At 31.6% G+C, this 12,444-nt stretch overlaps 1 protein-coding gene across 4 annotated transcripts in view; it reads left to right on the plus strand.

Moving 5' to 3' along the window:
- The window catches only part of LOC142320470 (juvenile hormone esterase-like), a 47,586-nt gene that overhangs the window by 15,101 nt on the left and 20,041 nt on the right, over positions 1-12,444 (plus strand). For all 4 annotated transcript variants that reach the window (XM_075358281.1, XM_075358284.1, XM_075358283.1 and 1 more), the window contains 2 exons: positions 1,606-1,762; positions 9,980-10,165. In XM_075358281.1, coding sequence (XP_075214396.1) covers positions 1,606-1,762; positions 9,980-10,165 — 343 coding nt within the window. The remainder of the gene's footprint in view (positions 1-1,605; positions 1,763-9,979; positions 10,166-12,444) is intronic.

Below are 12,444 nucleotides of genomic sequence, written 5' to 3' on the forward strand. Positions count from 1 at the left end.
AGTGACTCGTACAGTGCTCTCCAGGCATTGGAAAACCTTTATTCCGGACATCCTGTCGTAGTTGGCATTTATGATAAAATCGCTGAGTTAGAAAAACGAAACAAGGGGGGTAGGTTTTTGCTGGATCCCTACCCACGTTGGAATTCTTGGTAATGAGAGGGCAGATTCTGCTGCGAAAGATGCGTCCTTTCACCACCCGAGTATCTACCTTTGATTTTATTAATCATATAAAACAATCACTGCGAGCAAGGTGGCAAAGTAGCTGGACGGCTGCCGTCGATAGTAAACTTCGACGGATTAAAGAGTCAGTGTTGCCGTGGGGCTCCTCTTGCAGGAATTCTCATCGTGAGGAAGTGGTCCTCTGCCGGTTACGGTTGGAGCATACGAGGATCACACACGAATATTTAATGTCAGGAGGAGACCCACCCCTGTGCACACGATGCAACTGCCGCATGACTGTGCACCACATTCTCGTGGACTGCGTATGTTATGCGGCATTGCATCATCAATTTAATATACCAGCAGTATTCGCGATACCTTGGGCAATGATGGCAGGGTTTTGGAACGAATGTTTTTCTTTTTGCATAGTACTGGGTTACTGCAAAGGATTTAATATACTTATATATGTTATTCTGTAAGGAGAGTTTTTTAATAATTTTAACCTTTATTTTCGATTTGATTTTTTAGTTCTATGTGTTTAATTTTACTATCCGGGGTGGATTTTTGCACAACCCATCAGAGTTAGGTAAATTTTTACACTTTCTTTATTCTATTATTTTATCAACTTTGTCTGTGATATTAGTTTTGGGTTTTTATTTTGCCTTCTTCGCAATCCTTAACACTTTACCCCATTCTATATTATCAAATGCTTATTCAAGTTCTACAAATATGCAGTTTTCTTTCTTCAAATTGCCTTCTAAAATTATTCTAAGGGTTAAAATTTGCTTTTTGTGTTATGATGCATTTTCTGAAACCAAATCATTCTTCATCTGTTATACCTTCAACCTCTTAATTAAATTCTTTATAATTGGCTTAGTTAATTTGGAATTCTAAGATATTAAAATTAAAAAAGTAAATTATTTATTTATTCATTTCAAAATGAACTCATTAAATCATTTTGACGTGTTAGCGACAATATTTTTATTTAAATAAAAAATTAATAATAATTCAGTACATGCATATTTTGAAAATGACATTGATACTGAAATGTGTAGCAAATAAATGAATAAATATTATGTTGAAGTAGAAGTAATAATTGTAGTGATAATTTGAAGTATTGCAGATATTCTTTATTAAATAAAACTAAGGAGCTTATATTTTAATAGATCATAAAATAAAATTCCACAATTGGAGCACAATTAAATTTTTTCAGACATGAATAGTTTTAAATAATTAATGTATAAGAAAACCACGCATAATTACGTAGGATATGCCAAACTATACATACCCCAAATGGTTTACTGTTATAAACACATTCATAATGCTCTACTTCTCACAATTCTATATGTGAGATAAGGTTAATCTTAACTGATACATAGTGATGCCAAGAAAATGACAGAACTATTACTTCATTAACCAGTGTAATAATTGTGTTTTCTTTATTAGTTTTTAGAAAAAACAGATAAAAAATTTCCTGTGATGGTTTGGTTTCATGCCGGTGGATTTACTTTTGGCAGTGGTAATGAGAATTTGCAAGGAGCTGGTTTATTAATAGAACATGGAGTAGTGATTGTGACTCTTGAGTACAGATTAGGTGTTTTCGGTATGAAAAATTACGAGTTTTTAACAAATAATGAGATTCTATTTTTTAAAATAATATTTTAACAATAATTCTCAGAACCTCATCAAATAAGACATGCATGAAAGTAGTTTCTTTTTTTATAGAAAATTTGTTGTTCTGCTGGTAATTACAAGCAAATTATTAAATGGTTAATTAAATATTTTGACATCATGTCACTGTGCTGATACTCTGTAACCTGGTATTGCATAAATAAATGATTAATGATTATAATCATTTAGCTGCCTCTGATCTTTGTTTTAACTCTCACAAACTCAGAATCTTTTATTCAGAACAATAATAATGTAACAAATAAATTTCTGATTACTGTAAAATTTAAAAATAAATTTCAATCTTGTGAACTACTTAAATGCTAATCAATCTGCAACCTTCTCATTAAATTAAGAAGACATTATATTGTTAAATATGTTGCATAAGTTATGAAATAATAAAGTTCAAATCCTCTCACTGAACGTGTAACAGAAGGAATGGAACATTTCATACAAAGGAAGTCCATATATGAATTTGTAAAGATTTAGGGCTATTATGTCTCTATATTATAAATATGGACTACACAGATTCACCTCGGCTGAGTTTGGTCATTGTTTATTTAAAGAGTATAATCCATTAGCTGATGAAACTTGTACCTTGATAAACTTTAGTTGAAGTAGTTCAGTTAAACTGAAATTTACTATTAAATTTCAGTTTAATAGTGCTTCTGGTTTTCCCCATAACATTAATAAACCATAATAATAAAAGTTAATAACCAGATTATTGAATCAGTTTTTCCAAATAAATAATAAACACACAAATGAATAGTTTGTGTATTGATCAGTAATGGGTACATTAGTTAATTGCTGTTGAGTAGGTTTTTACGTAACTACCAAAAAGAAGTGTAATGTATTTAGTGTGTATGTATGTACATTCATTCCACCATAGCAGCTCAATGGCTGAAACAATTTAGATGTATGACCCCACACTGGAATCCTTATGTTATTGGTAGCATCATAGGCTGCATAAATATGTATATATTTATGTAAATGTTTAAATAAATTTTAAAAATTAGAATAAAAATATTATACTCTACACAAAACTGTCACCCTCCACTGTTTAATTATCCTATATTAAAGACCAATGTTATTTTTTTATTTTTTTTTTGGCAGTCGTGTTTTTTAATTTTTAATATTTATCTCTTGGTTAACTGACAATTAAACATTAATTAACCTGTTGTGTGTAAGAACAATGTTTTTTTTTTCTATAAATAATAATTTTTTTTTCTAATATATAATTTATAGAATAATTTTTTTTAAAGTTATTTACCAAATCTGCACATATGTTATCATATATATGTACACACTATGGTCATCATGTTTAGGTATTATTCCTTTCCCAAATCAGCTGATTTGGAAGTCAAGAGTTCTAGCATCCAAGTCCTAGTAAAGGCAGTTATTTTTATACGGATTTGAATACTAGATCGTGGATACCAGTGTTCTTTGGTGGTTGAGTTTCATCTCAAGAATGGTTGAACTGGGACTGTACAAGACTACACTTCATTTACACTCATATATATTATCCTCATTCATCCTCTGAAGTAATACCGAATGGTAATACCCAAACAGGAAAAAGAAGAAAAAAGGTATTATTTCTTTATTACTTACATAAAGGTTAGGTTTGCTAACTAGAAAGAAAAATTAGATTTTTAAAACTTTGTATAATTTTATCAGTTAAAACATATAAAGTTTTATCAGTTAGAGAACATTATAACTTTTGAATGATTAACTATTGATGCATTATTAAGAGATAAATAAGTTACTTAACTATTTTAGTTACAAATGAATGCGACAGTTACACTCAAATAAATTACATTATCGTGTAATCACACTGTATTAGATGTCTTACTCATAATGATTGTAAACAACCTGACATGAATCACAAGCCACTCTAAAACATAATCTAACCATCTTCAAGAACAATCTTCAAGTCTCTTACCAAGCTTACTAAGAAAAGTGAGGAGTGAAGTGGTTTCCATTGCCTTCTCAACCAATTCTTACCTGAGCCAAATATATGGTTGTATATCGCATACTAGGTTCAGTGAAATGCACGTAATGTTCAGCGCTGCAAGTGACACGTTCACTTTGTTTACCAAAATACTGGTTGAGTAGTAAATATTATTAGTCTCAAAGAAAGCAACACTGCCACTTGCACTTCATTCTTTAATGGACATCACACCACCAAAAATACTTCAGAAAAATAGTGTAAAACAATACACTGATGTATCCCATTCTATTCTGAAACATATTTGATATACACTGCTTCAAGTCAACACCATTACATGTGTAATTTATGAGCCCAATCATGACACTATTGACTATGTAGTAACTTACTTTGGAACTAACAACTTCTCTGGATTTATGTAAATTAAAAATTGGTTTTTTCTCCTCAATGAGAGATCTAAGAAAAATGCATGAATATTATTGATATACTATTACTGTAACTCCATTGTTATTTTAGTTGTAACTTAAATATTGAATTTTCTGTTGATTTTTCTTTTTAATATAATTTTAAGAAAAATTTTATCTTTGATGATTGAATAAATGTTTCTTTCCATCAAATCACAGACTTGGTCAGTGTTACTGACTTTCATATAGTTAATCTGTCCCAGTTATGTCAGTAGACATAATGAAGTCAGTGTGGGGTACAACCATCACACAGTTAGGGTTCAAGCTCTATAACTACTACTAACATTAAGTTTTCCTTCTGAAGACACAAATACTTCTATTAGAGAAATCATCTTGACTTAAAAGATACTGTATTTTGCTATTTCTGCTTCTACCTAGCAGTATCTGCAATCTCAAAAAAAAATTTGTCTAAAGACTTCATATAGAATTGAAAAAGAGCATCTCTTGATTTCAGGAAGCCTAGATGGCTGTCTGAGATCAGGGCTATTTTTTCCATAAATTCATCACAACTCTAGTATCCACTGAAAGATTACCCACAATAAGTTTCAGATCTGATTAATGAGGCCTCTGCACTAGATTTTGAAAAGAACTCTGTGATTTTATGTCCAAATATAGTCTTGTATCCAGGTACCTACCTTCAGATAAACTTTGTTCTAGTTAGCCAGTTCATTAAACCTGTAAGACAGGTGCAAAGCAGCCTTATCTCACTTGATTATGCCTTTAAAGGTAAAATTGGCTGTCTCAGAGAAAATTGATACTTACACTCCTTGAGCTTCTTTCTAGTAGTTTAAGACTCTAATAGGATAAGATAATTTTATATTTAGTTCACTCTCTTCATTTTTCAGGAAGCTACTCCCTGAGGTTTCAGTTACTTCAGAACCATCAGGTTATAAGGAACGCAAACTATATCTTACCCAAAATTTTCTTAAAATCAGAATAGGCCACAAAATTATTTAGACCAGCGATCTCAATCTTTTACCATTTGCGATCCAATTTTCAATCATAATTTTTATTGCGCCCCCCTCTCATACAATAACAATGAATACAATGATAATGTATTTTGACGCTAAAGCTACACTATGATGTTAATTAAAAGCCTTACAAATTACCAAGAATAAGTAAATTTATTGATATTTGGCAGCATTGACCTCTGCATTGACAAAACCAGAATTGATGCCTCTCTATTGTTCGCTGTCTTATGTCCACCATATTGGACATTCTTGTGGCTTCACAAGAAGTTCTGATTTGCCTCGTACATTCTGGAATGTCAGCACAACCATCTGTGCAAATTGTGTAAATGCTGCACTTCATTCAATTCCAGCCAGCTCATTCGAGTCGATCATTCTTTTGCTATCAAATCTATAGTGAATGTGTATGTTGTAATTTGCGTGTTAATTGCAATTCACAGTATTAAATATTCATGGCAGTAGATTTATGCAGAATCATGGATAAATTTTTAAGTGGGCATTAACGAGCATTAGACAATAGTGAAGCATCAACAATTGCACAGATGAATGCGGTTCCGAAAATAAAATCAAGAAAATATTCTCAAGAATACTTAAATTTTGGGTTTACCAGTACTGAAGTAAATGAAAAAGAAAGGCCCCTGTGTGCCATTTGCTCAAAACTTTTGGCAGCAGACAGCAAGAAACCTAATAAACTTAAATGACATTTGGATACGCTTAATAGTGAATATGTTAACAAACTCTGAGAATTCTTCAAATTAAAATTACAATCATACGAAAAGCAAATATCATTTTTTAAAAAAAACTTTGTGAATGAAAAAGCTTTACTTGCCTCTCACAAAGTTTCATATAAAATAGCCAGATGTAAAAAGCCTCACACCATTGGTGAAGGGCATATTTTGCCAGCTGCGATTGAGATTATAGAAACTATGTTTGGAGATAATTTTGCCAAACAGTTGCAGTCCATACCTCTATCAAATTATACTGTTGTCCATTGAATTGGTGATGTAGCTGAAGATGTACAGCATCAGCTTTTTGGGAACTTGCGTCACAGATTGTTTTCAGTTCAGCTTGATAGGCAACAGATAGCAATAAAGATGCTCATTTCATTTCCTATGTTCAATTTTATGATGGTATGTCAGCAGTAGTAAAACTACTTTCCTGCAAACCAGTAGAACTCTAAGCAACAGCACTCGTGTTATTTGCTATCTAAATAATTTTGTAAACGAGGCAAACAAAGAGTGGAAAAATTGTGTTGGCATATGCACCGATGGTGCTCATTCACTGTCTGGAAGATTCCAAAGTATACAAGGACTTGTGAAAAAAAATCTCACAGTGTGTCTGGACACATTGCATGATCCACAGAGAAGCTCTGGCTTCCAAAGAAATGAGTCCTGGCCTGAATATTGTGCTAATGACAGTTGTAACCGTAGTAAATTATATAAAAATGTGACCTCTAAAATCAAGAATCTTTTCTGAACTTTGTAAAGACGTGGGTGCAGTACACTCTCTTTTTTTTCTGTTTAGCCTCCAGAACCACTGTAAGATTACTTCAGAGGATGAATGAGGATGATATGTATGATTGTAAATGAAGTGTAGTCTTGTACAGTCTCAGGTCAACCATTCCTGAGGTGTGTGTGGTTAATTGAAATTCACCCACCAAAGAACACCAGTATCCATAATCTAGTATTCAAATCCATATAAAAGTAACCGTCTTTACTAGGATTTGAACCTTAGAAATCTTGACTTTGAAATCAACTGATTTGCGATGACGAGTTCTCCACTAGACCAACCCAATGGATTATGGATGCAGTACATTCAGCATTACTATTTTATTGTGAGGCAAGTTGGTTATCACGTGGGAAATTTTTGCAACATGTTTATGAATTAAGAGTTGAAATCGTCATTTTTCTAGAAGAGCAAAAACGACCAGAAGCCGAGAAGTTTCGAGATGGTTTATTTGTGATGGAATTGAGCTATTTGATTGACATTCAAGAAATTAAATACTATGATTCTTCAATTTCAAGGAGGAAATACACATACATTGGATACGAGTGATAAAGTTAATGCTTTTTGTAGAAAAATAAGAATTGTGGAACATATATCGTAAGCAGAGATTTAAAGAAAAAACCTAGAAATGTTTTCAAACATGAATGAATGTGTTAAAACTTACAAGGCTGAAGAATAATATGTGAAAGTTGTTTTTGTAACCATTGAAAATCATTTAGCTATGCTGGCAAAGAATTTTAAAAAGTATTTTCTTGCTGATGACAACTTTGTAACAATTTACGAGTGGGTTAAGGATCTATTTCAAAATACTCCTGAAGGGCACTTAACTCCAAAGAAGAAATCTTCATAGACTTCATGGCAAGTGGCGAAATCAAAAGACAATTTAGTAATAAATCACTCTTTGAATTTTGGGCTGGGTGAATGATGAATTTTGTGCACTGAAAACAAGAGTTTTTTGTATACTATTACCATTTTCAACATCCTATCTTTGTGAAACCAGATTTTCTGTGGTGGTTGCTTTGAAGACAAAATATAGATCTCAACTAAATATAGAAAAAGAACTTAGAGTGCAGTATTCTGTACTGCAGAGCTGATACAATCAGCTCTACTTCTGCAGTACTGATACAATCCTATTTATAAGTGTATTATATCAGTGTAAATGTGTATTTTATTATTTATTATGTCAATATGTATTTTGTTTTGCTTTCCCTTCAGTAAATTAATAAATTTTTTAATAATATTTTCTTTTTAATATGCTCGTGCCTCCCATTTACTGTTATCACCCCCCAATACAGGGGAGCGTCCTCACAGGTTGAAAAACACTGATTTAGACCAATGTTAGCAGGATATTACAAGAAATTTAACAAAGAAGCTATTTTTGCTCATCAAAGTTCGTGATAAAAATTATTTTAAACTATAAACTTTTGAATTATCAAACTGAATCGAATTTAATAAAATTGACATCATAAGATTTAAAGTTTCTCCAGCAATCATGTTTTCTGAAGATGGTTGTAAGAGTTGAAAAAACTTATGATATTTGTTTTTAAGGAGTTCTATTTAGGTTATTACATTTCATCTGGTTTACTGCTTCAAAAGTTTACATTCATGAGTAATAAAATTAGCCCACTGAGCTGGTCTAGTGGTTAACTCATCACAAATCAGTTGTTTAATAGCTGATTTTCAAAGTTGAAGTTTCTGCGGATCAAATCCCAGTAAAAGCTAGTTGCTTTTATATTTATTTGAATACTAGTCAGTGGATACCAGTGAACTTTGATGGTTAGGGTTCAATTAACCACAAGTCTCAGGAATTTTCGGCCTCAGTGTGTAAAAGATTACACCTAATTTACATATCATCCTCATCTTTCTGGGCTGAAGGGGGTTGTTTGTTATTCACTAGTTGAACAGATTACAACATGCTGAATAGTAAAATAATAAATAATAAAATTATTTACAACACAAACTTTCTTCACAAAGTAGTTTTCTGGATTAAAGTATTTATATCTTCTCATAATTGCTGCAGATATTTTTAATTTATAATATTACTGTAGCAACAGAGTATGCAGAGGAGTGATAGAAAAAAATATGAAGATTTATGCACATCAGGTCAAGCACAAGCACTGAATTGAAACGGAGCACTAGCTTCTCTGAACATAAGGAATCAATTTAAAAGTAGTTTTGCAGAAGCCATATTCATTTATTTATTACCCATGTTGGCAACAAATAGCTCATTTCTGAATTATAGACACTTTTTTACAATGAGAAATGATTTTTTTTTTTTATTTTTGCTAGTCATTTTTACTTCCTTGTTTGAAGTAAAGAAGGTATTGTGATCGCAAAAAATTTTGGTTTTCAGATTTCAACAGAATATCCATTTTGACCATCCCTGAATCCATTTTGACTAGTTTCAGCATGACGTTTGTACATCCATTTGTATCTCGTATAACTCAAAAACAATTAGTTGTAGGATGTTGAAATTTTGGATTTAGTTCTGTTGTAACATCTAGTTGTGCACCTCCCCTTTTGATTACAATCAACTGAACTAAAAGTGTCCAAAGAAGGAGAAATCCAAAAAAATTTAGATTTTGAACTTTTTCTTAACTGCAGTAATAAGCCCTTATTGAGAGCTTATCAATGATATATCATAAGTGGTACTTATTTTCATTGGTTCCAGAGTTAGAGCCAAATAAACTTTTAATTACTGAAATATTTGGATCAAGGGGATTGCACGTCGGTTCAAATCAGACTTCATCTCCTTTTTTTTGTTAACTTTTTTTTAATTTAAATATATTGATTTATTAATAATTATTAACCTCTGACTGTAAAAAGATTTTTACAAAAAAAAATAATAATAATAAAAACCCAGAAGTTATTAATGAAATAAAATTTTATGTACTTTTAATTTAAAAAAAAATGTGTACATGTAATTTAATAGTTGTACAAGGAAGTCAGTCATATGGTCTCACATCAGATTTTTTTTTTACAATTTCATTTTATTTAAAAATTTTTTTTCATATACTCCCAATAATTAAGTTATTCCAGTACTTTTATATTTACATCATTGAAAGTAAGTTGAAATAGATGTTGCAAACAAGCGTTTAAGAATGTTTGATAAAAATTAAAAGCACTGTTATTGTGAATAACTGAATATTTACATTTATCAAAATTTACGTAGCCTAAATGTCAATGCTTTATTAATTACTCACATCAGTTGTATAATTTAATCTTCACCCATTACTTTGTCATTTCATGTACCACTTATCTACTTTTAGGATTTTTGAACACTTTAAACAAGAATGCACCAGGAAATGCTGGACTAAAGGATCAAGTGTTAGCATTAAAATGGATAAAAAACAATATAAACAGTTTTGGTGGGGATCCAAGTAAAGTTACAATTTTTGGTTCAAGTGCTGGCTCTGCTTCAGCACAATATCATACCTTATCTCCACTTTCCAGAGGTAAAAAATTATTAATTAATGTTAACTAGTTTTATATAATAAACTAATTAATTATAATATTTAACACAATTTAGTGATTAACTCACTAAACTGTTGAAAAATTGTATTTCACTGTTCAATGCTCATGTTTTGTAGTTTCATAACCCATGTGGGAAAAGTGTTTCCCAAATGTTTAATAATAAAAAAACAGCTGTTTGGCTTTCAGTTCAAACTTATTATAGGAGAAGATTGGGTCTGTGAGTCAATCACACAACTGGTGTGGTGGACAGTGGATCTGTAAAAGAAATGAATCCATTTTGGTTGTCAGGCATAATCTTAGGGAACCTTTATGCTAGCATAGTACTGCCTAATTTACTCATCTTAAAAGATTAGAAAAGTTTATATAAATACATCATATACAAATGAGGTTAGAAGCCCACTTTCTCTTTCAAAAATTGCACTGAATTAGGTTGCTTCTGTTACAGACTTACACCATATGGTATGATGTTTTTGAAATAGCTTTTCATATGTTGGTTATTAAACCAAAGTGATTTTTTATTATTTCATTTTGCATTTCCTCATAGCCATTCTACAATCTGACTACATGCAGTAGTCTAAATTAGCAAAATTAGAGTATGATTGGAAACTTTGTAACCTGATAGTTTATTTTTTTTTATTATTATTTTACAACTGTTAATTCCACTTTTATTTCAGCCCTTTATATGATCTTTCAAAATTCTAAAATTTGCTTTGTATTCTTTTAATACAAAACAGATCCAAATCTTTGGACCAATCCAGACTCAAAAATTATAAAGTTTACTTATAAGTAATATTTATGAAGCTGTAGCTTGCTAAAGTATTCCTGAAAACATGGTCCATCTTATATTAATACAGAATGTACGGGTTAAAGGTGTCCAGAAAGTTTTAATGTACCTTAAACAAGTTTAATGAGTGTATCTATTTAGCTCAGTTGATGACTAGACAAAAATCTAACTTTTGCTAGGTGTTTAGGAGCATCTGCGGCATTATTAGACCAACAGCTTCAAAAGTTCTCTGTTTTAAATGAACATGGTAACATCTTGATGAAAGTTTGGTAAAGCACAGTCTTGTTGGAAACTGAAGCCTGCAAGAATCTGAGGAACAGCAAAGGCCTCAAGCGTATCAAGGAAGCATATCCATGAAAAAAAATAGACGAGTGACATGATTTTTGAGCAGTCTTAACCATACATTGACTTTCAGTCTGTCCCTTTCATTTTTGATTTCTAATTGGGGTTTCAGTACCCAAAATTTGACAGTGTATCTATTAACTTTCACACAGTTATGAAAAGTTCCCTCATCACTAAATAACAAAGTATCTAGATAATTAGGATTGTTTCCAACACGGTGCATTACCTCTGCAGCAAAGTGATATTGCAGGCAGAGATCATTTGGTTTAATGTGATGAAGTTTAATGTAACTTGTACACTCGTAGCAAGTGTAGCAGCTTATGAATGATGTTGTGAACAATGGAAAAAGGAATTCTCAGTTTGTAACTAACTCGCCTAATTGACTTTCCAGGAGTGGCAGTGAATGTATCACGTACATGATCCACAGTCTCATCACACTGAAACTTTTGGATGAGTTCAAATTTGTGAAATCAAGCTTCCAGTATCTCTTAAGTCATATCCCACTAATGAATAGACTTGGTTGTAGGAGGATCAATATTCCATTTAGTTCATACATACCGCTGAAAAGGCATAACTGATTGAAACTCCGCAAATCAAAGCATGCACTCAACCTTTAATTATGAGGTCCACATCTCAACTGACTACAATTACACTGTGATTCAGCTTGTGTGCACATGCATATTCCACTCACCTGAGAGTATACAGAACAAATCTTGGAGATATTTCCTGTTGATTGAGTCTACATTTAAGAAATTACGACAACTGCTTTTCTAATAATAGGCTATTACTTTTGGATACCTTTATCCAGACTTCATGTATGCTCTGTACTACATTTATATTCTAATTTTTATACAGAATTTATTTCTGAGATGTAACTATTCCGTTAAAGTTTAAAAATCCATTTTTAATGAAATCCAAACATAAAAAATTCTAAAAATCTTGCACTAAAATATAAAAAACAATTTCTACTATACAGGATGTAATTTTTGATTTGTGTTTTAGTGCACTGTTTAGCACTGAATACTAGATCATGGATACCTGTATTATTTGGTGGCTGGGTTTCAATTAACCACACATCTCAGGAATAGTCAACCTGAGACTGTACAAGACTACACTAATACTGGAACACAGTAA

Source organism: Lycorma delicatula, chromosome 2, assembly GCF_047948215.1.
Source record: "Lycorma delicatula isolate Av1 chromosome 2, ASM4794821v1, whole genome shotgun sequence".
NCBI classification, from domain to species: Eukaryota; Metazoa; Arthropoda; class Insecta; order Hemiptera; family Fulgoridae; genus Lycorma; species Lycorma delicatula.